The sequence below is a fragment of the Corvus kubaryi genome, unplaced genomic scaffold (assembly GCF_017639235.1).
Source record: "Corvus kubaryi isolate FWS band 111438036 unplaced genomic scaffold, C.kubaryi_AGA036_p1.0 37395, whole genome shotgun sequence".
Taxonomy (NCBI): domain Eukaryota; kingdom Metazoa; phylum Chordata; class Aves; order Passeriformes; family Corvidae; genus Corvus; species Corvus kubaryi.
In genome coordinates, this window is record NW_024581134.1 from 6,255,574 (window position 1) to 6,282,390 (window position 26,817).

At 51.0% G+C, this 26,817-nt stretch overlaps 1 protein-coding gene across 7 annotated transcripts in view; it reads right to left on the bottom strand.

Annotated features, from left to right (window-relative positions):
- ARHGEF9 (Cdc42 guanine nucleotide exchange factor 9) overlaps positions 1-26,817 on the bottom strand; it is a 197,578-nt gene that overhangs the window by 111,616 nt on the left and 59,145 nt on the right. The window contains exon 1 of one of the 7 annotated variants that reach the window (XM_042040042.1): positions 9,332-9,460. The exons of 5 other annotated variants lie outside the window; for them this stretch is intronic. Coding sequence is in view for 1 of the 2 variants with exons in the window: in XM_042040037.1 (XP_041895971.1) it covers positions 9,342-9,371 (30 nt within the window). In the remaining variant the exon portion in view is untranslated. Of the gene's footprint in view, positions 1-9,331; positions 9,461-26,817 lie in introns of those variants that run through there. One more of the 7 variants, XM_042040037.1, reaches the window with a different exon arrangement.

Genomic DNA, 26,817 nt, shown 5'->3' on the forward strand with positions numbered 1-26,817 from the left:
CTGAGAAGGGAGATCGGAATTTCAGCACCTCTGCGGAGGGACAGCAAGCAGGGAAGGAGCCAGGGCTCCCATCACATCCATCCAGCTCTGTATCTCCATCGATCTCATGGACACGTGTGGGATGGGGAATTCTGGACACCCAAATAACCAACAGAGGGGCCCTACACTGACATTAATTACAATACAGCAATTTTGGAGCAAGCCTAGGAAACGGATGGTGCCAAATCCTCCCGTGCGGAACACGCCGGGCTCAGCCTTGTGACCACGTCTCCCTCCAATGGATGTCTCCAGTAATTAGCACATCCCTTTCCTTGCAGCTCAACAAACGCAGCTCAGGATTTGGAACTGGAATGCCTACAGGTCCCGGATTCCCCTCGCAAGGACAGGCCCACGGCCCCACACGAGGTGCCAGGGCACTCCAGGGGCGCGTGGCCGTACATGGAGCCAGCTCCAGTTCCCTGTCCTGCTGTAGATCCCTGTGCAGAGTAACAACCTCCACCCTTGGACAGGCAAAGGGATCCCTGTTTTCCCAACACATCAGCTCCACCTTCTATTAACTGGGAAAATGAGCCACTTAACTCTTAACCTCAATGCAGACGCAGAGAATTCCAGCCATGCCGCTGTAGGAAGCGGTGTGGCAGAGCTCTGGGATGTGACAGGACCCCGAATCTGCTAAGCTTTGGCCAAATGAAATAAGGCTCTGGGTGAATTTGGGAACATTTCACACAAGTCAGTGTGGTTCGTGATTCTGAGCAGGAATACAGTTGGTCTGGATAGATGAAATCCATGGCCAAGGGGAAAACACTGCCGGTGACTGTCAGTCCCAAACTGCTTTGGCTCCTTTGTTTCCCTCTTGCAGTGCAAGCCCCACCCCAGACCTTTATGGCACTGTCAGGGAAGTTTAAACCTTCCAGTTGAATTAATACTGCCCCCAAAAAGGAACAGGCAGCCCTGGTACCCAGGGATGTGTGGGCACCTGCTCCTCCAATCCCAGTCTCCCGCGCTGGGCGCTCACGGCCGCTGCTGTGACGTGGGGGGTGACTTATGGACTCCATCAGAGATTATAAGAAAACCATTATATTTTTTTTTTTCCTAAATCTAGGCAGGAATTAAGCTCAGGGTTTCAGAGATTAAAGGCCAGTGAGATTATGATTTGCTGTTTCCAAAAAGGAGGATTTCCTTAAGCTGGGAGTTGCCTCTTTTTCCTTTCTCTTCACAGAATGTCTGACAGAGGCCTCTTCCCCATCCTGGGCCAGATGGGAGGCACCAGCCTACGAGCTGCAGAGCTGCTGTAAAGGGCAGATTTTTCCTCAAGAATCTCCAGAATCTTGTATGTTTACGGAATGGCTTCATGGGAAGCTTTAAAAATCCCCAAATACCTAAAATTCCTTATCCCAACTGCAAAACGGAGGAATACTCGTAGAGACTTGGGACTTGGGCCTGATTTTGGCTGTGAAAAATTAACTTTCCAGTCACCCACAGTTCCTTGCCTGTCCACTCCATCCCTCAAATGGAAAGCTTCCTCACTGTCCACATGAACTTGGGACTTTTTTCCAGTGATTTCCTCTTTCTAAAGGACTGCAGAAGTTGAGAGCCAGCAAAGCAGTGAATTGGGAGAGAAGGAGGATGTGGGAGAGAGCAGGGAAGGACCACATGAAGCAAGATACCCTTGTGGCAAGGCTGGGAGTGCTGCAAATAGAAGAAATTAAGTTTCTAAGCCCACTTTGCAATGTTTAGAGCACACAGGGCACTGCTGGAGGTTGAGTTCAGCTGCACCCTCACAACCACCTGGGCAAGAGTGTCACACAAAGCTCAGAGGCCGTGAGGAAGGACCTGAGCATCCCCAGGTCACTGCTCCAAGTATTCCATGAAAAAAACCCCCGCAAGAATTTCACCAAAAGATGGGAAGCTGAGCCACAGCTGTGATGTCCCGATGGAATCGGTGTCTCAGCTCCTGTAACGCTGCACAGACCATGCTGAAATGGCACAGAGAGCCTATCTGGGGGCATCGAGCCCATTGTGCTCCCCTGGACTGCAGTGAGAACAACAAACCTTCTATTTTTAAGTTAACATGAACTTAAAGCATTAAGACAGACTAAAACCTCCTGCCCCTGGCAATCGTGTTGCGAGAGCTTTCTGCTCTCCTCTCATCTGCTCCACACTCCAGCCTGCACTCGAGAAGCATCTTCCGATTCCCAGTGTTGAAAAAGAAAATAAACCCCCCCTCAAACCCACAGAAATCAGATGTGGTAACACCAATTACCCTGGTCACAGAGAAAGACTTCAGGGGCCAAGAAAGTTCTGTTTAAAAGGACCCATCCAATTCAGATGCTCATTTCGACCTTATGTAAGCTCTTCCCGTCTGAAAAAAAACCCCAACCCCTGGCCAAAAGGAACACAGAGAACCTTTACTCCTTAATTTTATTTCTCAGCTTCTGGGCTCACTGTTGAGCCTGGAAAAAAGTAAAAAAAGCAAAGCCCAAACTGCAGAAAAATCCAAGCCAAGTCCCTTCCCTGGGGGAAGACAAGTGCTCCCTGCAGGCACTCTGACATTAAACTGCAGAATCTTCACATCAGCACAGGTTTGGACAAAGTGGTGAGTGGAAAAAAGATTATCACCTGCTAGAAAGTAAAACAAGACCCTTCTGAATTCAGGGTCAGTGTCCCCAGTGGAGTCCCTGAGAAATTCAGCTGCCCGGGCACGGGGAAACTCTTCGGCGTGAAAATCAAAGCGTGCATTTTAGCTCTGCCACAACAAGGAGGGTCCTCTGAAATCCAACAAATGACAATTCCTACGCAGTAAAAAAGCAAACCTAACAGAGTCTTTCCCTCTGCCCGAGCCCACGGAGGTCCAGCAATGAGCAGCACAAGGTGCTGGGAAGAATGGGAACAGCACGATCCACGATGCACCCACCAACCAGCAACATCAGAAACCGCACAGGGAAAAGCAGAGGGGAAGTTTGGGCTCGGCTTTGTGCCTTTAGTGCCTGGCCCTGCACAAGGGGCGGCTTCAGGAGCACGAGGATGATTCCCTGAAAATGTTATCGCCAGATGGGCAAGGCAGAGCCAGGCCCTGTCCCAGCACTCCAGGGAAACACAGAGGCTCGTGGATTTGAAATCCTGATGCTGTGCAGTCCTTGGGACTTGTTATCCGATTCTTTCCTGCTGCTCTGCCAGCCTGAGCTTACTCTGAGGGCAGTCTGGAATTACCCACACCAGGCAGGCTGAGCCAGGCGCGGTCCCCTGCCTTGGTGGCACAGCTGTGGCAGAGGGGAGCAGGAGCCCCAGCCCTGCTTCCTGCAAGGGAATGAGGACAGAAAACAATCGCCCAGAGCTCCCTGCAGCCTCCTCACCCCCCTCCTGCGACACTTGGCTCCAGCTTCCCTGGGCTTCTCCTTGTCAAGACACTGAGAAAAGGAAAAACCATCTCATTAAGAAGCTGACCCGTGGGTCTCGTGTTCTTCACACAAATTAACCCGGAGAATTGGATGTGTTTCATATAAATAATTTTCTCCCCCTCTTCCTGCCTCCCAAAAAAAGGAGAGGGAACAGCCGATTGAATCTGACACTCTTCTAATGAAGAAAACAGTGCAAGCCAACCTAATGAAGTAGGAATTCCAGATGGATAGCAGTAGGTGGATGAACAGAACATAGAGCACTCATTTTTATCAGCAGTATCAGCAGGAAAAAAGAAGTTTATAGCCTTTTTCTACTTTTTTTTCCTCTTTCTCCAAGTGAGGCAGGTGAATGCCAGTAGGCTCCATTCCGTCTCCCAGCTCAGTGGGATTCCTTGCAGTGCCCTCCTGCAGCTCGTGACAATGTGTGACAGCCAAGGGGACCCCGGCTGTACCAAGGGGACCCCGGCTGTACCAAGGGGACCCCGGCTGTACCAATGGGACCCCGGCTGTACCAAGGGGACCCCAGCTGTACCAAGGGGACTCTGGCTGTGTGGGATCACAGGGACAATCCCACCTGCCGTGGGACACAGCTGCACACAGGGGCGCAGGAAGGCACCTGGTGCTGTGCTGGCTGCTCCAAGCAGCACAGTTGGCAGTTCAGCGTTGCTGATCAGCAGCACCAATGTGAAAATGCAATGGGATGGAGCTGAGGTTTGCTGTGCTTCCCAGAACACGGCACTGCAGGAGCTGTGAGTGCTCCAGGTGCTACCTGAAACAGCCACGCACAGAAGGTGTGGTGCATGCCCAGCGTTATCCTGGGTCACATCCAAGGAACTCTGCAGTGTGGCAGAATGGGGAGGAAGGTGTTGGGATCCCCTCTGAACACGCTTCTGTACAAGAGCACAACTCCTTGGCTTCAGCAGGAGCCACCAGAGCTCCGGACAAGGAACTCCTTATTTCTCATCCAGCCTAAGCTGGAGATTTCACAGGCTGAACCTGGCTCCTGGATAAGGCACTCCTGCCTTTCCCACATACGGCACTCTGGCCAGTCCCTACCAAGGCTCGTCTTTCCTCTCCCTGCCCACATTACATAATAAGCATCTTTATTTATTTTTTTTTTCCCTAAGTCGTCTTTTCATAACAATAGAAACTATTGGAGACCGAGATAACTTGATGAATTTTTCCTATTATCTAAGAGCTTAGTCACTCAGGGAATTAGTCATGTTCAAAATAACAGCCAGGCTCAAAGAGATTCAGAGCAACCATTCCAGAGCAGAAGCAGCTAATGTCATAAATACATTAAGATGTCAGCTTGAAGCATTTCAGAGATTTTTCAAGAAGTGTTTAAAAAAAGAAAAACCCTTTGATGAGTTACAAGGAAATCAGGTTCTCGGCAGTTAAAAAAACGCTGTGGTTTGCAAAGCCTGTGGTGCTCAAACACTGAAACCCTGGGCAGGAGGGACAGATGGACGTGGTGACCACACGGGGTGTGTGGTTTCCCAGCAAGAACAGCCTGCTCAGAGCTCCACGAAATCCTGCTTCCCATGCCTATGGCACCCTCCCAGCACCGCTCTCCCAGGGTTTTCCAGACATCCCTGATATATCTCAGGAGACACAGGAGTTATCGGCGTGTCCCTTACCCAGCAGGTGGGAACTGGGGCCAGAGCCATGGAAATGGAGCCAGGCCTCCTCCCAGCCCCTCCTGGGACTGACACAACGAGCAGGGATTTATCCCAACGTTTTTATTTACCACAACACCAACTCTTCCTTAACCCGGACATTTGGCATAGCAGCACTCGTAGGAGGCTGTAACTGAAAGATTAAAGCAGTCCCAAAGTGGGAGAGAAATGGAAAACTGAACAGCAGCTATGTAAGAAAAAACCCCACAAGGAAATGGATTTGGTGGGAGGGACTTCGGGCTTTGGGGGCTCCCTGGCACCGCAGCACACCCCGAATTCTCCGGGGCATGCAGAGCTCAGGCAAGCCAAGCATCAACCTCCAGTGACAGGAGACCGCGGGATGAACAGGAGCAAACTTCCAGACTTTGCACTCTCCCGTGGAAAAGCCCTCCCTGCTGAAGCCACAGGGCACGGAGACTGGGCAGCATCCTCTGCAGGACACCCACAGCTTCCCGGGAGCTTCCCTGGGAGGAGCTCCAGCAGCAGCCAGCGCTCCCTGCTCCCTTTGATCAGAGCAGGAAAACTGCTCTGGGGCTCTTCGGTCCCATTTTTCCCTAATGCCTGGATACCACAAGCTCCTCTTTCCATCCTGCCCTGGCTTCTCTCCACCAGCTGCATTTGCGTATCCCAGCTTTCAAAAATGAAAGTCAAACACAAACCGCTTCTTTCCACTTCTCTTTTCCAGACTTCACGTTGAGGTTTTTTGGATTACGGAGTGCAAAGAGTACTTTGTATTTCCAATATCCTGTGATTTGCAGACTGACAAGTGGGGAAGAATCAGTGAGGAAAAATGTAAGCAAGTCCCTGGCTGCTGACCTGCCCCACTAGGGACATCTCCACCACTTGCAGCATTTGGCCCTTTGACTCACTGAATTTCCTTTTCACCATATTTTAAGTTGTGATGATTTACAAGAGCTTACTTTTTGTCTGGGAGAGAAATGGAAAATATCAACAGCAGCTTGATTTTAAATACTAGAACAACAGGCAGTGTAAAAATATGACTATTTATGGCTGTAAAAGAAAGAAGACTGTAAAAGCAAAAAGACTGGGACTGTGCCATTGAAGGTGATGGCTGCACTCACCTGGACTGCCACAGGCACAACATTAAACCCAAAAGGAGACCCCATGGGAGGAAATACTGTGGAAGACTCACACTTGTGTTACTGGTAATACAAAGATTTGGGAAAAAACTCCGCCCTTGTCAGATAAAAAACTATTCCAGAAGAGGCTGTGTTTTGTCCTGAATTAATCCAACTCATCTGATTACCATGCTGGATCAATACCCTCTGAAGAATGCCAAACCAAATAATCATTGTACTCACACACTGCTCGGATGTGCAGACTGATTCTCATCACTACCAATGACAATCCCTTGGATTTCTCTAGGTTAGGAACAGATACTAGAGAGTTTAGCAACGTGGTACCAATGAAGCATGGAAAACACCCCCGTGGGTTGCCAGCATAATTGGCAAAAGATTAATTGTTTAAAAAAATGGGAAGCAGCACATGCAAAGGAGGGAGAAAAGAAGCTCCGACAGCTTAACACTATGGAATAATAGCTTGGGTTTAGGGGCTGATTTGGAAATAAAGAGCCACCTGCCACGAGAACAAAAGGTACTATCACTTGTAAAGTATTAGTGACATGCTTCTTAAAGATGAGTAACTCTGAAAAGGAGCAGATCTGAGTCTCGAACCCAAGCTGAGAACAACAGAAAGCAGCATTTTGAATAAATCAGTGTTGTGCAGAACTTGGGAAAAATCAGGCTAAAATCCAGGTTTTGACCAATGTGCCTGAGCTGAACGAAGTCCAGGGATGCTGCCAGAATAAATGTGTATTGCTGGTCTTTAGCAGACACACAGAAAATAATGCTGGAGTAAAAAATACAGCTGAAAAACCATAATAGAGACTCAGTGCCCATGGAAATGGGTCCAGTGATGCTCTGGGTGAAAGACTGAGGTTCTGCACGGCACGGGAGGCTGTGTGAACAGAGCAGCCAACCTTCACTCAGGAGCAAACAGAGCTGTTTGGTAGTTCCATAGTATATTTTAGCCAGCAGACTGAGATAATAATATTCCCACCGAGCTGCTGAAATGCAGCTACTCCTGGTGTGGAATAACTCACTTGTTACTCACAGCCCACCAAATGATCAACATCTGAAGTACTAAAATTTCAAATAACTTACCAGTGGGGACAGCAAGGAAAATCTGCATTGGAGGCAACATTGCTATCCACGCTGGCACTTGGCCAGGACATCTGGACCAACACATCTTGTCTTGCTAAAGGAGCAGAATTTGTAGGGACCAAGCATCGGCTTTAGGCACTCCCAGTATCCCTGTGCTCCAAGGGCAGGAGCCCCTGAACCCTCAGGCCACAGCCACCCATCCCCAGGGAACCAGGCTCCTCACCCACCAGGGACTGCAAACATCTCTGCTGGTTTTATCATACTTGGTTCAGTTTTACTTTGCTGGTGTGAAATCATTTTTTATTTTCAGCTATCCGGAGATACGTGGAGTATCCAAACACTGCTGAGGCTGTTGAGCTGCTATATAAAATACAGAAACCACAGCTCTCTCTTTTATTTTTCCCTTGTTAGGAGGAGCAACATTTGGAAATTCCTGGGTAGAACCCGCTTTAAAATCAACCACTGGAGCTTTACTTTCCCCCAAAAATTATATTACAGGCTATTCACTACTACAGCAAGCACTATGATTTCTCTCGAAGAGAAAGCGAAGATTACACTAACGAGAACAGAGTAACACAGTCTCCCTTACTGCCGGCAGCAAGGAAGGAATCTGGGAAGAGGAGAGGGCAAGAAAGTGTCAGTCTTGTGCTGTGTCAATTAGAAAAGCACTTTGTCCTGCACCATCCCCAGCCCCTCCCCACCGGAGCTCAGCAGTCACCTGGGAGAAGAGGGGAAAGGAGGCAGGAGCCACCTCCGGCTTCCCAGCACCACCGGGAATCGGCGTTGCTTAGACACGGGCGGAGAGGGGCAAAGTGCGGGACAAGGGGAACAGAGGAAGAAATCCCATCCCTCCGGATGCTCCGAGGGTGGGAGGCGGCAGCAAAGCCCCCGAAGTGCTGCTGGGTGGCAGACAAGCCTTAAACAGGACCCTAAACAAACGTGCTGGGTGCTGCAGGCTGCTGCCTACATCCCACATCGCAGCACCGCCCGAGCCTTTCGGGAGCACAAACACCCCCCCCCCAGCCCCCGTTTGTGTGAGGATCTGAGAGGGGATGGAGGGCAGAGGGGCTGCACGGGGAGAACGGGCAGCGATCCCTCCCAAAGCCTCCCCGCTGGCAGCAGCATCTGCCGGTGCCCCCGGAGCCGGAACGCGGGGGCTGAGCCGGGTGACGCCAGCTCGGCCCGAGCGGCTCCGGGCCCGGGACCAGCCCGCAGGGATGCCCGAGCCTCCCGCAGGACGGAGAACGCCCAGGGAAGGGCAAATCCAAAAACACCTGCAAAGCCCAGCCCCGCACGGAGCCGGGGTGGGGGGGAGAAATGCCATTGCAAAGGCGAGCTGTGCAAGGGGGCGAGCTGGGGAAGAGGAGGAGGAGGATCTCAGGAACAACCGCAGCGCTTCCCGGGGAAGTTTCTGAATGAGACGGAGGGGCCCTGCTGAGCGGGGGGAACTTCCCCGCTTCCCCCGGCACACGCAGCCCTCCGAGCCGGCTCGGCCAGGCAGCTGCACGGCGGCAAGATGTGGTTTGGGGGAGCTGTCAGTGTCGAGCCGGCTCTGCCGAAGCCTCCCCACGCCGGAGGAGTGTCTGCCAGGCTGCTGCAGGCGCGGGCAGGGACGCTCGGGCTCGGCAGCGCACTGGGCTCCCCCCGCACCGCAACTCATCATCCGGCAGAGGGGCAGATCTGACAGGTCCCGGCTGCCCCGGCCAGCACCCAGCCCTGTGCCGGCACTCCTCTCCGCCAGTGCTCTCGCACCGCACACCCCACACATGCGGGAACCGGGAGAACCCTCTGCTTCCCCCCACCCCGAACCCACCGGCTCGCCCTACGGAAACCCCCTCCCCAGCCCAGCCGAGCGCCGCTCCCTCCCACGCCCCGAGGCATGCCCACCCTCCTTCCTTTCTTTTAATTTCTTCTTTTGCTCAGCAGTTTGGGAATGCGGAGTCTATAAAATGGCTACAGAGTGATCAATGGTTTCAAGGACAGGGAGTAAAGGAGGAGTCAGGAGATAGGACGGAGGTTCATTTCCCTGACAAAGTACTGCAATAAGAGGAAAAGAGAAAGACATAGCTACCTGAACTCACCATTCCTGTTCCATCCCTTAGCCACTGCATCTTGCTTCTGATGATGTCCTTATTATCAGGGAGGGGAAGAAAAAAAAAATCCCTACTGCCTGGCGAGAGCTGGCAGGAAAAAAAAGAAGCCCCCCCACCCCCACCCTAGCCTGGAGCTTTCAGTCAGCCATCCCTCAGCCCGGCAATCCCGTGCCTGTCAGGAGCACGTTATTAGCAGCCTCCTCACTACCTGGGATTGTGCTTATTTATTTCAGTCACGGACCGAGGGATTTGAGGGGAGGGGGATGTCCTTTTTTTTTTTTCCCTGCCGTGCTTTGAAACTCTGCAGAAGGGGAGGGGAGTGGAAGGGAGGGGAAGGAGGGGAGACCGATGCTAACTTGGGGAGGGTCCTCGCAGGCGCCCAGCACCCCGGGCACCCTGTGCCCTCCTGCCGGTGGCCGGTCACCCTCGCCCCCAGCGCTGCAGGACGCCAGATCTGCAGAGCCAGCACATGCTCCACGCTCAGCAAGGGGCTGGGGATTCTGCTGACGTTCAGAGGGCAGCAGGTTCTCATTCTGCTCTCCACATGAAGGATGAGTCCCCTTCCCACTGAAAGCAAAGCTCCCAGCCCAGCCAAGCGCTGCACCTGCCCGGGGTGATCCTCCCCCTGCACGCTGCTCCCCACTCCGGGTGTTCATCCCCTGCTCGCTCCCCTCGCTTTTCCCCACTTTCTGGCCACAGCAAGGAAACGAGAGCCTCGCTGCATAGTTAAGAAAGCAAATACACTCATTAAGCGTTCCTCATCGATCCGGCCACCCACCACGTCGAGGGAGAGGAGATCGCGGTGTCTGGCGCTGGTGAGAAGAGGCGGCGGCAGCATATGGGATGCGTAGAGCCAACTGGAAACAGGGCTGAATCCTCCCGGATCCTCCAGCTGGGACACGCACGTCGACATGGTTCTCCCCATCGTAGGGACAGGGCATGGGGCTGGCAGGAGTTGGCCAAGGCCGCTCACGGCGCCGGTGATGCCGCCGCAGCCCCTGCCGCCATCCCAGGGCTCGGTGCCCACAGGAAGGGGCAGCCCGGAGCAGGACTGACACACCCCTGAGTACAGGAAAATGCCCCACCAATATTCCCAAAATCCCCTCTTTGGCAGCTGAGCCTGCAGCTGGCTTCAGGGACAGGAGAGGGCAGGTACGAATTGTGGAGACAACGTGGGAAGCGGCTGGCAACGTGCTCTGGGCACAGGCAGGACACTGGGGACACTGGACATGCTGGATCCATGCACAGGATATGCTGTAAAATCTGTGGAGATGCTACAATCTCCTCAGTTACAGCTGCAGAGGATTTAGGGTTGTGTTTGCATGGGTTTTTTCTCCACACCTCAAGGGCAGAAGGGCATTTGGATCTCCCGCTCCTGGCCTCTCGAGGAGTCAACATTTTTCCTGCAGCTGGAGATTTTGAGTCAGGGAACAACACGCAGCTCCTCATGACTGCCACTTTCTGCTGGTCCTGTGCCACTCAGCAGGATCAGAGCGTAGGTGCCTTCACTTATTTATTGAAATGGGCCAGACAAGAAGTGCAGGCAGGACTGAAGGGATGCCGCCCAGCATCTCTGCACTGCTGGGGCCCCACACAGCCTGCTCCAGTTACATCAAGCCATATTCCATCACCTTTTCTACAGGCACTGACAGCCATCATTATTCCCAGAGATGGCTGACAAAAGAAAGAGTCAGGAGGCAAATGCTTAGAGCTGTCCAAACTCTGGAATTCTGCCTATTTCGAGTGGCAGAAACACCAGGTAAGTTATTTACACCCACAGGAGGACTCGAGTTGGAAAATCCCACCTCTGACATGTGTTGTCAGTCAGGGTCCTCTCCAGGGAGAGCCCCATCTCCCACAGCAGGTGATGGCCACGACTTTGTGCAGCCCTGGAATTCACAGAGCTCACGGGTACTTCACCTGTTTGGGTGTCAGGCAGAGCCAGCACCACCTCGCCAACTGATTCAAAAGCTGCAGGGGCTGGGAGAGCTGGGACAGCAGAACTGACAGACAGACATCCTGAATGGACATTGCTTCCTTCAGAGACTTGGACTAAAACCAGAGCAAGGATCAGGTTATCTCTAACTGAAGGGTAAATATTTTTTCTACCAGGAAATACTACATGAGATCTGCACTGTTGTCAGCACACACACAGGAAATACAAGAATGACCCTCTCAGGCACAAGATCAGCTTTAAACCACGCACTGCACCATCCCAGTGACTCCACTCACTTTGGTCAAGGTTACACCCTGGCAGTGCAAACGGAGGGGGATTTGTCTGGCACATCCCACCCTGCTGCTCTAATTGGGAATGTGGATCTGGAGGAAGAGGAGGACAATTTTTGTGGAGGACTGTTGCACACGAGCAGAAATTACCCCAGCTTCTCTCCTCCTGCCAGCTGTGGATCAGGCCTGTCAATAAGGCTCATATTCCACTGTCTCACTTCCTATGCCTTGTTTCCACTAAGCTGATTTGAGAAGCAAACCAAGAGCTGCCAGGTTAATTCTTGCTCCCTGCGAAGGTGCTGAAAGGCAAGAAAGCCCCAGGATCAGCCAAATCCCTGAATGGGCAGCAGGCTGCACACAAATCCCATCCTGCCCAGAGCAGTGGGGCAGCCGTTCTCTCTGGCACGGGGAACCTCGGAGAGAACCCAGCTGCATTTCTCTGCCAAGAAAATGCACCTCTGCTGCCTCATTGTCAATGCAAAGCGCTCTGCAGGCAGCCACCGGGCAGGGGACCAAGCCCAGAGTCCCTGCCAGAGCAGGGGGAGCAGGGAAAAGCCACCTGTGAGCTTCTTCTGGGCCCTGTGCAGGGCCAGGAGCTGGACCGTGATGATCCTTGTGGGCCCCTTCCAGCCCAGGATATTCAGTGATTCTCTGATTCTCCACTTCCCTGGAGGAAAGCACCTTCCAGGAAAGGGCACCACGTCCTGGCTCCTGTGTCAGGAGTGCCAGGGGATGCTGCAGCCCAGCACACCTGAGGGCACAGTGGGCTGTCCAGCGAGCACATCCCAGACATGGAATATTCCCAAGCACACCCTGAGCTGTGTGTGAGGCACAGACACCGTGCAGTTGTGCCAGGGGCACTGCACTGGTAGGAAAACTCACATTGCCCACAGGGAAACAGAGGCAGCTTTCAGTGGGTGGTGGTTGGGCACAGAGTTTGCACTGCAGGCTCCTGCCCTGGAATTTAGCTGGCAAAAAATGGGATTTCTGCCACTTGAGCACGTCCCACTGGAGAGGAACGGACGAGGCTTTGCTCAGGTGGTTTGTCTGGGGGATCACTCCAGAGGAAATCCCCAGGAAGAACTCGTGGATTGCTCATCAATAACACAACATCCCAGTCAGTCTCAGCACAGCTGTGGTTTGGTCACATTTGACCTGTCACAGTCTCCAAATATTTCTCTCTCTACAGAATGAGGACCAAAATCAGCTGATGTGCTTCACCCTCAGACAGCTGCTTTCCTTCAACAGCCCAGTCCAGTCTGGAGTCTCCTTGTGACTGCCAGGGATATCAATAATGGGCAATAAACATGAGCAGAGAAGTGAAGGCAGGGAAGGAAGGGACGGTATTTACCTGGACACTGCTCTGCAGCAGCAGTGACTGACTAAATTATCAGATAAATGCCACTTTTCCATGTGCAACTTATTTTCTCCTAATTCCCTGCAGCTGGAGAGTGACTCAAAAGCCAAACAACAGGGGATGAGCAGGAGGACACTCAGTATCACATCCCAGTGAAACAGCAAAAATAACCCCAATCCTTGTGCCTCATCCAGCACATCTGGAGTCACGTAAATAACACACAGGAGACTTTACCAACATTCCCACTGCAATCCAATCCCCAATCCAATCCTCCCAGAACCCACCCTGCTCTCCCACCATTATTGATGGTATTGCAGGGCCGCTTTTGGGAGCAGATCCCTCGTTTGAGACACCTGGAACACAGCCCTGGGATCCCATGAAAACATGAAGGTTCATTTTCTTGCAGCCTGTGAGAGCAGCACTGCAGGATTTCACCTGCCTCTCCTGTCTTTTCCTCCTGCTATTATGTTATCACATCACCACTGAAATCTCCTTTAGATCTTCAAGGCCTCCCTTCCTTAATCCCACTGGAAGATTTTTGCTCTAAACTACTCTCTGGATGTGGGAACTTTTCCCAAGATGCTTTTTCCCCCACCCTGCTGCTGCTTTCATGAGGGGATTTCCCTTCTTTTGCTTTTCACCCACTCCCTTCCCTCCCCAGCTACAATGCTGCATTGGACAACATCCCCCAGCCAGCACCTCCCCATTGCAATTCCAGCCCAGAATTTCCTCACTGAGGCAGGAGAGCCTGGCAGTGCCCTTTGGAGAGCCCTGCCACACGCTGGTATTTCACTGCTGCAGAAGGCAGATGTTCTTCATTCCGTATCAGAGAGCACAAATATGTTCCTGCAGCCATTGTCTCTATTGAACTGCAAAGAACAGGCACCAAATCCTACAGGTTAATTAATGAGAAAGGAGGGGAATTTGTCTAACCTCTACTAGGAATTATCCAGCCTGGCTTTATAAACCAATCAGCCACGCTACCCAGCTATGAAACACGTACCTTCCTGCAGGAAAAAAAGCCCCAACCCCATGGAATACTTTCATAATGGCCCAGTGCTTCTCTGATTAGCACGGCAATAACACAGCGCTTCGGGCTCTTGCAAAGTATTATTATTATCTATGGTACATTACGAGGGAGTTTGTTTGTTCTTTAATAGGAGATGACATATTCAGAAACCCAGATATGAGTGTCCTCCTGAACTAACTCTGACACAAAGATAGTTTCAGTCATAAATTATAGAATCATAGAGCCACAGGACTGGAACGAGTGCCTGAAATGCCTCGCTCCGATGGATGTGGTTGGGATCTGGCTGTTTACCACAGCGAGATCATTACCTGCAAACCAGGGGCTTCCCCTGACCTCCCAAGGTGACACAGGGGCCACTGGCAGGGATGGCCAGGGCAGCCCAAACCTGTCTCCCCCTGCTCCAAACCCCTTCTCCACTCTGGATCAGTTGTATGCACACTCTCTATGCTGGTACAAACTCGAGTTATTCCTAATTTAATTATGTGCACTGGGCATTATTAATTAATTGCGGTATTTATATTTAGCAGCCACAGTGCAAACAGCCCCCATCTGGCTCCAGGCAGAGGTGTGTGGCACACACAGCCTGCTCCCTGGGAAAGGAGGGAAGGCATGGATTGGGCATGGCCACTCTCCCACAGACTCCCCTCAAAGGGCTTTTTGTGGGATTTCACCAACAAAATGCCAGCTTCAGTTCTGGAGAGGACCAAAACAAACCGGAGCTTTTATGAAAGCCCTAGTGGGAAACCACAGTTTGAAAACCTGTTTGTAAAAAGCAATTTTTTTATTAAGTAACCTCTTCAGTTCACTGCCCACAGTCTGCCAGACACACAGAGGTTCCTCCCAGCCCTCTGCAGGCCATCCTGCCCTTGGGAAGGCAGGGAAACAGGCAAGTCCTGGATCTGCCTCCTTCCAGAATGTCTCCTTCAAGACACCCCCATGGTCTGCATGTTGTTTACTATTCCTTCTCCTGTCACCCCCGCCTGACTGACAAGACTCCTCATGCCTCAGCCCATTTGATTTGCTAATATCTCTCAAGTTTCTCCATTTGCAAACCTCCCACCTCTGCTTTAATGAACCCAAGGAGTCTGTTGCCAAGGAACGCTCTCTGTTGCCATGCCCTCTGCTTTAGAGGTGAAAATTAATAACCTGCAGCCAAATTAAACTCTTTGGGTGAGAAGGAAAGCACCCCAGTTCAGAACCCCAAGCCCAGTAAAGTCTCTCCAGCATCCAAGTCTTCCTTATGTCCATCTGTCACCAGCACTGGCCTAGTTCTGCTTATTTGGGGAAAATCCTATGGAGATTAAAAAAAGGAATAAAACTAAATTTGAAGCTGAAAGGGCTTTACAAGCAGCACAATGCTCATATAAAAATTCATTTCATTTGTGTACTAAGAGATCTGCAGCCAAAAGAGGTTTTTTCTTTTTTAAAGAAAACCAGAGCTTAGCATTGCTGTTCCCGAGAAGATTGACAGGGAAACAATAAATGCTGCCCTGGGTCGTGCATTTGGAGGTCACAAGGGACTGGCAAATCCATGCACCCGGAGGCTGTGCTCCTCCCTGGTGCCTGGAGGGACATTCCAGGCAGGAGGCCGGGATGGAGCCCCTGGGGCCCTCAGCACAGCCCTGTCTCATGGCCCAAAACCAACAGCCAAGCTCACACCCAAGCTCCTTCTTCCCCACCCCAAACCCCGTGGGGATCTCACTGGAGCTGGTGCCTTTGCAGGGACAGCCCAGCCTGGTCCTACACCCACAAACACAGCCAAAGCCCCGAACAGAACTGGTTTTCCTGCCATGGGAAGCACAGCAGTGAGACGGCACGGTCTGATCCACAGCTCCCACCCACGGCCACAGGATGCCTGCCTCAGGAACAACTTCACAGCTTGGCTCTCCACAAGCAAAGCACAAGGCAAGGAGGGTGGTCCCCCAGGACCTTCATCTCCATCAAACAGGTGAGGGCTTAACAAGCAGGTCGTGTTTATGGCCACAGTTCATCGGAATGCACGGAGCCATGGAGGAGCCTTTCACGTTCCCTCAGCGCTCCTCTCGCTCTGTTACTTAATTCAAGCTGTGACCCCTGGCCCTGGATGCTGAGCTGAAGCTGCTCAGCTCCCAGCCCTGTTTCCATGGCCTCAGTCAGTCGGAGTTAGCAGGACGTGTTGGGAGACCCAGGGGTGCAGGGAGGAGCACAGAGCAAAGCAGGGACAGCTCCAGGAGCAGCCCAACCTCAGCCCTACGAGTGTGGGGTGTCCAGTGATAGACACCAGGAGTGTTTTGACCAGGATTGATGCCATTTAGTCCCTACATGCCCATTTTTCCAGCGTGCCTGGGTCAGGTCAATCTCAGGGTTTCTGGTGTCCTCCTGCACATTTCCCTCCCTGCTTTCCCCTGCCTGCCATCAGCTGTGCCAGCCAGGCCACATCTGGGGAAGAGAAACAGGAGGGGCAAGGAGCAGCTGAGACCAGCCCCAGCCTCACCAGGAGAACTTATTGAGCTGGGGCATCATCTGCATGGATGCTCCATCAGCCTAAGGAAACCTCTTTGCTCAGCCTCTCTATTAACTGGAACTATTCACTTTTAGAGTCAGGAAATGCTCTTTTTTTCCCAGAGAAATGCTCTCCTTCAATACTTCAGGCTGCTAAAGCATCGTGAGGCTTCCCTTCTGAGAGAGCCTTGCCTTGAGTCACCCTCTGGAATCAAAAGCAAAGCAAAGAGATTTTCTCTTCCCCACCCACCATGTGCACAGGGATGTGAATTCCCCTGCTAAACAGCACTGCAGGCCGAGGGCTGTGGCTCTCCAAACCACTGAACACGCTGCTTTTATTCCCAGCTACTTTTCCAGACCCCTCCACATCCCACAGTCCCCTCCTCAGACTTCCACGGGTCCTCCCCACTGGGCTCAATCTACAAAGGAAAAGTTTCGATCTTGTCTCACTTTCAAAAGTGTCTAAAATTCACTTTCTGACATTGTCTTCTTGAAGCCCCCATCCCTGCTCCTTCCCCTCAACCCACAACCCCTTACTGGCGTCCTTCGAAATCGTTAAAACTCATGTGCCTACAACAATTACTGACTCGATGCTTTAATTCCAAATGAAACGAGATCCCTCTTGGGCTTGTTTTATTCCTGCAGAGGAAACAGGCCATAGGCTGCAGGAGTCTGTGGCTTGCCAGGAAGAACGGGAGGGGGGTTTGGTGTCCCACGGTGCTCCCCGCGCGGAGCGGTGCGCTGGGCTGTGGGTAACGCGAGCAGACAGGCGGATGCAGCAGGAGCCAAAGGTTTCCCCACGAAGCCATCTCACAGCAGGGATGCTCGACAGAAAGTACAGGGTGTAAAACACGGACAAGGATCACCGAACATCTTGCAGAGCGTTTGCAATGTTGAGGCCGTGCACCGGCTGAGGTCTCCGGGAGTCAGATCTCAGGAGCGGTTATAAAACTACCCCAGGTAAATGAAGGGGTTAAACCCAGCTCTGGGACTGCCTGGAAAGCCTTGCTGTGGGAAAGTGACTCCTTCATTAAACACATCCCCACACGCTAACGAAGCCATAAATATGTGGCGTTCTCTCCCTCTAGTGGCTGGAGGCTTGGAAAGGAAGGGGATGGGAACATGACCCTGCAATTTCTGGGAACAAACGGGGCTGTCCCGGGCTGCCTGTCCCCCAGAGCCCCAGGGAGCCAGCAGGAAGCCAGCTCAGAAAAGGGATCACACCCTTGGGATCACACCCTTTGCCCATCAGCACTGTGAGGGACAGCACACGACGAGCTGGGGGCTGAAGTTCACCCTGCTTTCAGCAGACACCTGTGGGTTCCTGCCCCAGTCAGTCACTTCCCTGCCCGTTTGAATTCCCTGCAGTGTTCCCAATTCGGGAGACGGCTCCTTGTTCATGCCCCACTGCCAGAACACACAGCAGCCACTCAGGATTACTGTCACCGTGTCACCCCACACCAGCCAGGCTGCCAGCTCTGCTCGCTCCTTACAACACCCCCGCGCTCGTAGGAAAGCACGAGACACAAAAAGGCACCCAGAGACACACGAAGGGAGTGTCAGTGAGACAAACCAAGGGACTAACTTGATGTGACACAGGAGGAAAAGCTCCTCAGTCAACTGCTCCTGAAGGATTTTAAAGAAACACCAAGCCCTGCACCACACTTGAGGTTCTCAGGTTTGGTGACATGGTTACTCCAGTCATAGGAGAGCTGGGACTTGCTTCTGCATAAGCCTCACCCATCCTTTAAGGACAACTAGAAGGGTCCAGCACCTTCATCTGAAATAACCAGCGCTGTGTTTAGGAGGACAGCATCCTCAGAAGGAAGACAACAACATCAAAACCAGTTCAGCACAGCTTCCTTCCACTAACTGCAATACAGCTCTACCATTTTGTGTATTTTAGCTGAAAATCCCAAGACTCTGTCAATAATGCACCACTGCATCACCACAAAATTTGTGCATGGGTATGAATGTGGATGAGTATCCTCAACAACAGCAGAAACGTTCTTACAAAAGCCCAGGAAGAAGGGAAGAAAGAGGAGATGGATGCTGTCCAAGCGAGGTGGTGGGTTTGATCCAAAGATAACACTTGCAAATATTCTTTGCAGTTTTTCCAGGCTGGCGTGGCAGTCAGAAATACACCTGAGCCTTTTCAACAGCCTCAGGAAAAGAGGGTGAGTTTCAAGTGGGAAGGCCTCAAAGCTTGACACAAACAGGAAAAAAATTCCAGAAGGAAAAAAACATCCAGAAGGAAAACCTGTTCTGAACTCGCCTGGGAAAGGTTAGCAGAGCTTCCCACGACCCCTTGGGCTCTCTGGCCATCGTTTCAGGCACTACTCTCCCACCACCCCACGGGGATGGGCTGTGACAAGCCTGGCAGGGGATCCTGTGAGATCAGTCCCCAGTTTGACCACAGGCACTCGAGTGTGATTTCTGAAGTGGATGCAAACCAGGACACCTCCGCCCAAGCAGTGCCTGCACGAACCAGAGAGGCAGGCAGGCATTCAAACCCACAATTACGCCCAAATCCCATTAAACCACATTTAATCCAAATCCCATTAAACTGCGTCGGCCTTTTCCTGCCTCTCCTTCCCCGCTACTCACGATCCGTGAGTCAGGATGCCTCCGGTTTTTGCCTTCCAAAACTGTCCTTCACCATTTGGTCCTTGGATTGGCAGTGGAGCTTGTAATTAGGTCCCAAATGTGCCACCACATCAGGGCTGGCTACAAGATTATACAGAGGTAAAGACTTTAAGAGCTCGTGTGATGTGAAGTCTGAACACCATCCATCGCCTTCTGGAGTGCTAAATATACCCATATTTTACTATTTACTTGTCTGCTTAGCTATCTCAGGAGCAGTCTGTGGCAGTCCCTAAAGAAGGCACTTTGCTATTTATAGCTAATGTGCTTAGCAATTTTTGCCACTGAAGTTGCACAGATATATTCCACATGGAGCTTTTCATCCTCATAAACTTCAACATGGGAAAAATCTACGCTCTGCTCATCTTCCCGGGTTCTTCGAAAGGGATGCTGGCAGGCAGGATGAGTGTCCCAACGCCTCCAAGACTGCAATTCCTGTAAGCTGCCAATTTTAACCATGTTAAGAATATGGCATGAGAAATAAGTGAGACAGGCAGCCATTGAAAATTTCCCTGCCATCCACTTACAGGAATAGATTTGGCGGTTTACCCTCAATTTGCACAAAATACAGATGGACATGAAGTCCCTCAACAAAGAAATCAAGATTACCTGCACAAACCAGGTAAGGCTGCAAGATCACCTGTGCAGATTTCTCCCCAAAAAGAAAGTTTCTGGAAACACAAGCAGCTCACATGGCTAAAGACAATCCCTGAGACTCCTTCAAGTCTCAGCTGTGCAAAAACCAAGGCAGAATCAAAGAGGTGCTGAGATAAATGATGGGAGCGTGGCCCTGGCCTGCTCACACTCTGCCAGATGGGCCCTGTAATGGCATTTGAAATACACCAAATGCACAACACAGCTCAGCCCGAGGCTGCAAATGCAGCCAGAAAATTCCTCTGCCGGGTGCTGATCCAAGCACTCCGCTGCCATTTACCACCTGGAGCTTGCCGGGGTGGGGTTATTTTGGGAGGGAGTGGGTTTGAAATGTACAGAATTGTTTCTAAAACACAATTTTTCTTAATTAAGCCGTGTTGTGAGGAGATAAAAATAGCCTGTTGGGGAGAGCAGACTAACTGTGGAGGCATCCCAAAAATATCCTGTGTGAAGGGAAAGGTGTGAATGCATGCTCTTAAAAAGAAATGTGTGGCTTTTGCTTTACTCCACTTCCACTACCCAGCCCTACGTTGGCTGCTGGGTTCTATTAATAACCTCAGTTTTATATATTAATATCCCACTGGGTGTCTGGCTAAGCACAACTTTAGGTCCAGAAATCCTTGATGCTGGTCCCTCCAATATAGGAATGCTCAGGTGTCAGCTCTGCCAGAAAGGGAATTTGATGGAGTCTCCTGCACTAAGAACACACTGATCCCAGGCAATTCATGGAGAGGAAGGAGGCAGGGGCTTCCTCTGCGCCTCTAAATGACTCTGGTGCCTCACTAATATATGGGAATTTTCATCATAAAGGCACATAAAACCCATACAGCACTTCCAGCTGGCCCTGTACACCTCTCATTCAGAACAGCAAGCCTGGGTTTGACATCTTTAGGCTCTACCCTTGTGGCCTGCCAGTTGTTGTTCCACTGACTCTCTCATTTCTTACTTGATGCTCAGCCTCTCTTTCCTGGGGATACATAAACTGCCCAGAATATTTTGGAATTGATGGCTACAAAAAACACATGGAGAGAGCAAATGGCTCATTATGAGCTCCCCCTTCAAAATGAGTTTTTTCTTTTTCTTTTCTCCCCCCTCTCTTCACTTTTCTTGTATTTCAGTGTTATTTTTAACATCATTAACAGCTCTGGTCCCCTACCCCTGATGGGGCCAACCCTGGGACACCCCAGGAGCTCTCTGCTTCCATTGACTCTGCACCCACACAAACCAGCCCAGGCAGAGGGGCTGAGCTTTAGTGCTCTTCAAGCATTCACTTCTTTGTAATATTCTTAATGTTCAATCCTGTAAGAGCTCAAATCATTTTCCACTCATTTGCAGGAATTACAATATCCCCTTTCTCTTTCACTGAAACAGAGCTGGTTGTTGAGGGCTGCTATTCTCTGGCAGCCCACAGAAAGCCCTACAAAAGATTAAGCCCCAAAGTAAAGAGCACTCAAACATCCATTGGACCCCAGCCAGCACGGAGCTGATCATGAAATTGTGGCTTTTGCACAAAACACTCACAGATATTAAAGCTGCCTTTGGGTGGGGGGGGGTTATTTTGTTTTTTGGGCTTTTTAAAACAAGCTTTCTGAAGAAAACTTTCACCTGAAAGCAAAGCGTGGAGACTTGATTGCAGTTCAGAGCCTTAAAACTTTCTGATTTTTCTATTTGAGCCTTCACCCTCAAATAGAAAGGAAAAACTTCCAGGTAGCAGAATGAGGACAAACACTGATTGTAAATCTGGTTTTCTGACCAAAAAACCACAATGGAGAATGTTCAAACAGCCCTTAAGGGAACTATTCAGCAAAAGCCTGGGTGCCACTGGTCTGTCCCTGCTGCGTTAGTGATGAATAAAGAGCAGAAAATGGGCACATGTCCTGTTGGACACTGTGGTGCCACTGCCTCCAACCAGTTTTACACTTGCATTTACTGCAACCCCCCCAAAATGTTCCAGTGCTCATCCAGGGGCTCTTGGTTTAGCAATCCAGGATGGGCAGTGGTGCCAGCAGGGACATTCCCTAGGGAATACATCCAGCAGGACTCCCAAACCCCTGGCAGTCTCAATCCCAGAGGATTGGAGCTCTGACCCACCAGGGGAGGCCAAGGTGCCTGCCAAGCTCCCTGAGGATCAGCTCTGGGACTGGAGCTGCTCTGGGCACACTGGCAGGAACAACAGAGCAATTTATCCTTGATAAAATTACAATTTTTTTTCTTTTTTTTTTTTGGCTTTATTTGTTCCCTGAAGGAGATATGTGCTTTCTTGGGTTCAGGAAGACTATTGAACCCTGCAAACTCAGCGTATGTGAAGCTTGCTGGGAAAGCACCTCTGGTGTATTCATACAGCCCGCTGAAACACAGGCTGGCAGCACATTCAATTGCTTCTCCCTGAAAGCTCTTCTCCCACTGAGTCTGCTAATTGTCTCTGCTTTTAAAAGTTATTAGTGAATTTAGAGTTGGCTAGAGATGCTAATTGAATCACCCCCCAGACTCCAAAGCAGGTACTGGATAAGCACCACCACCAAAAGCCTCGCTGCACCATTCATTAAGCAGGGCTTTGAGAGACCATCCCCCATAAAAAGGAAAGCACAACCAGTCCATTCCTCACCCCTGACACTGCCAGAATAACCCCAACCATGGCAGGACCCCATCCAGCTCCTCCTGAGAGCAAACCCCTCCTCAGGGACCCCAGGACAGCACGTACCATGCTCCTGGACATGGAGATGTGCCCTCAAAGCACTCCCAGTCCCCATCTGGGCACAGATAATGGCACTGGGGCATCTGGACAGGAGGCACTACCACTCCCCATCACAGAGGAGCTGCCATCTGCCCACCTGTGCCACCCTTGCTTAGGTTTCCAAGAACAAATCACTGTTCCTTCACACCTTTGGAAGCATTTTTCCTTAGCAGTGTGGTGCCCAACACACCCCAACACACCCCAACAGACCCCATTCCCCCTGCCCAGTCCAGTGACACCAGCTGGGAGCTGCTGCTCCTGTTGTGTTGTGCACAGAGGGAAGACCTGACTGTGATTCCTCACCCAGACCCTCTGCTCTCTCCCCAGAGCCAGTCAGCAAAAGCTCAGCATTTAGTGCCAACCTCCAATGTTCAACTTCCAGGCTGAAGACTCGTCCCACATTAACACTTCTGGACTCTGAGCCAAGCTTTGGGAATCCCAAATCATTCCTGGGCTCTCACTGCCTCTCCCACTCTTATCTGTCTTCTGGAGCTGCTCTTTCAGAGATGAGAGATGCCTTTAACAAGGCACATTCTAACAAAGCAACAAATACTTCTCCTTCAACGAGGCTCTCACTCTTATTCCCAGCTGTGCATTCGTGTGCATCTCCTGCCTGCTTTGGAAATCCCAGTTGGAACTGCATGCCAGAACAGTTTTAAGACTCATAAACTGATCTGGTGGGAGGGAAAAAAGCTTTTTTTTTCCATGAAAGCTGCCTGAAAGTCTTTGAGACACTGAAACAGCAGGACAAATACCTCCAAATGCAAACATTTCTCCAGTTTCAAAAAACTGAAGTCCTCAAAAACAAGTGGATGTGGCACTTGGGGACACGGGTTAGTGGTGAAGCTGGTTGATGGTTGGACTGGACGACCTTAAAGGTCTTTTCCAACCTCAGCAATTCTGTAATTCTGTGATTCTATTGATTCTATCCACACGCTGTGCCCCCTCCACATTCCAAAAAACCAAGGCACTGACACATCCTTGCACCGAAAGCAAAGCAGGTAAACAAAGGAATATGTGCAGCATTTTCCCCTGCCAGTCACGTCTTTCATCTGCCCACATTGAGCAAAAGTTAAAATGACACATAAAACATGAAAGCCATAAAATGCTTTCCAAATATCCTTTTGCCCTCTCATTTTGCATTTCATTTAGTGTCTGGTGTATGGATTGAGCCCATCTCTCTGCGTTTGCTGTTGAAATGAGACCGGCAGCTCCTCCAGCAAGCGCGGGGGCATTTTTAAACAGCCACAGATGTGGCACTTAGCCGGCTGGTTTTGGTATGCACAGCAGTATGGCCAATCCACTAAAGCAGACTTCAAAGCTTCAAATCAAACAGAGACTTTAGGAGCGTTGGGTTGAGGGCCTGGGTGGTAAATGTAACACAAAAGCTGACAATATACTTCAATTACTGGAATGTGATGCTAAATTGCCAACATCAAGAGAAGCGGTGCCAGCACAAGTGCAAGGAAATAATTAGCATTTAATATTTCATCAAAATGTTGAATTTTTAAACATTGGAGTTGTCAGGGGTTTTTTCATTATTATTATTATTAGTTTTAATTATTTAGCTGGTTTTACAGAGTCTTTGAGAATGGATCCCAGTGCCTCAGGTGGCTCCAGTGCCAGCTGCTCACCAAGGGATGCCACACACGGTGTTTTTCAAGGTGCCAGCTCTCAGGGAGCTGTTTAATTAAAACCTCTGCTCCTGACTGCCACTCATGGTTTATTCATGAGGAGAAGCACCTTCCCCTGAGCTCACACCCTCCTGGGAGAAACCCAGCCCTTCCTCAGGCAGCGAGGACTGGGCTGTCCCACGCCTGCCTTGGGTTTGGTGCTCTCTGCACACAGATGGGGGTTCCCTGAACATTCCCTGAGCATTCCAGCACGGAATGGAGCATCCTTACGGAGCACACGGCCAGCCCAGGTGCGGAGATATGGCCAGGCTGTGCTCCTGCAGTGCTGCTGCTCCAGTCCCACCAGCCCCTGTCACAGCCCATCGGCTCTGGGGAAGGGAAGTCTCACATCAGCCCTCGCTTTCCTTCCCTCAACCCCAGCACAACACACTCCCCTTCCACACGGAGTCTTTCCCACCTCCCCAAGAGCCAGAGGAAGGCAGAGGCAAAGCACTGCTCGCTCTGCTCTCTCCCCAGCAGCACCACAGCTCCGGGAGAACAGCAGAGTTCATTGTGACCTGGCTCTGGCTGACAAAAAGGCTTTTTTAAACTGTGACGTGCACATGCAGCAGGAGCTCGCTCGCCTGCCAGGTCCCACTCGGAGCTCGCAGTGAGCAGGATCATCCCTTCCCTGGAATCGGAGCGGCGCTCCCGTGGGCGTCACTCAGGGAATAAAGCCCAACCTCTGCAATCCATTCCCACACTCGCTTCCCTGTCTCTAATCTGCCCTTTAGCATCCCAACACAATGGGATGGGAGCGTCAGGATGAGACACGCTGGCAAATCCTGGATAAATATCCTGCCAGAATTCTGACTTTTAGCCTAAAACCTGAGACTAAAACCATCTCAGGACCTGCTTCTGTGCAGCAGAACGAAGCAAGCGTGTTCCGTGACGATCTGTATCCGGCTGGGGATGGCACGGGAAGTGCCTCCCGAGCAGTCTGTTGCTAGGATTAAACACAGTGCTCAACAATTTTAATCCCTCTCATGCTGCCACTTCCACAAGCACAGATCTCAGTGGCTCCCCACACCAAGAGCTGGTGATGCAAGAGCTTGTGAGGGTTTTCAGAGCCCACTGTACGGAGCAGCCAGCAGTCCACCTGGAAACCAGGACATTCAATCAGATTCTTGTTTTCCCAGCTTCTAAGAAATAGATGGGGGAGCTAATATTAGCTCTTCCAGGAATAGTTAGGTGGCTAAAAAGAGAACAAAGGTGATAAACCAGCCTGTCTGTGCAGCTGCAGGTTTTATTCCTTCAGCCTGTCTGTTGTGAGCCTCGAGAGCCTTCTGCTGTCACTGGATGGAGGGCCTGGACAGAGCCCTTGGGTCAGCCCTGTGACACCCAGGGGCAGAGGGGACAGGAGTGATGCACATCAGCCAAAGCTGATCCCGCTGGTGGGTTTGGGCCTTCTCCCAGTAGATGTTGGTAAGGAAGGAAGAACCTCTGGCCAGCTCAAGTGGCTCTTCCTAACTCAGCTCATTCCTGACCACACAGCACTGCAGGCCAGGTGGGGAGCAATGAGGTGACACTCTCTGCATTCCCTGGAAACCCTACCACCGTAAAAACCCGAGGGGTTTCGGGGAACTGGACGTGGATTTGCAGATTCTCTGCTACCCAAAGAGACAGAGGTGGGTTTGACCCAAACCCCCACAGCCCACACAGCTGGAGTGGGACCCTGAGCTCCAGTGTCATCTCTGGGCAACCAAGGGTGTGTTTGTCACACAGCCAAGCTCCTGCCAGCCCCTTTTCCTCATTTCTGGTCCCACCACACAGTCCTGAACAGGGATCCCTGGGATCAAATTACTGCAGTAATTACTGCCCTGTCTGTGCACCCGTTTCTTTAATTTTTAAATGATAAATCATCTGCGGGCTCAGTGCTCACTCTTGGTTCACCTTGGTCAGGAAAGACCCAACTCCACAACGAACGGAAATGAAATGGGTTAATTCCTGCCTGGCAAAAGCCCTGCTGCAACTAGGTTAGAGCATCAAAACCCACGAGTTAAAATTCCTCCTGGATGCTTCATTTTCAAGGAGCTGGATAAGAGTAGGAAACTGCATACTTGCATAATTTGGTTCCATTTTCATGACTGCATTCTGTCTTTTTGGGCCACCACCAGGCCTGGCCTTAATGGTTTGCAAATTGCACAGAAATAAAGTGTACTGAAGTATTAAAGGACTTCATTTCCCTTTTTCTCAGAAACAAAAGTTAGATTTGATGAACCTGGAGGCCTTTTCTAACCTTTATGATTCCATGAAAGGCTTGACACATTGTGGCCTTATTAAGGCCATAATGAATGTGCCTGCTTGGATGACTATAATTACAGCAATTTAGGAGGGTGCTTTGTTTTATCAGCTAAAAAACAGGAAACTGGAGGAAATGGAAAATGAAAGACCACTGGACACAAAGAAGTTTTCCAGGAACCACATCAGAGAGTGAGAGGAATTGCTGTTTGTGGAAAGGGGTGTTTGGGACAATGTTAACAGTGACAAAAGTAGCCATTAACCAAAGGACATCCAAGAGGGGTACAAGGAAGATTTGGGGATCCCATTATATGGGAGGTGTGCTCTTGACTGTGCACCCAGGCAGGATCCATCCCCTTGTCTGCAGTGCCCAGCTCCATCCCATATCCACGGCCATGCTCCATCCCCTATCCACGGCCATGCTC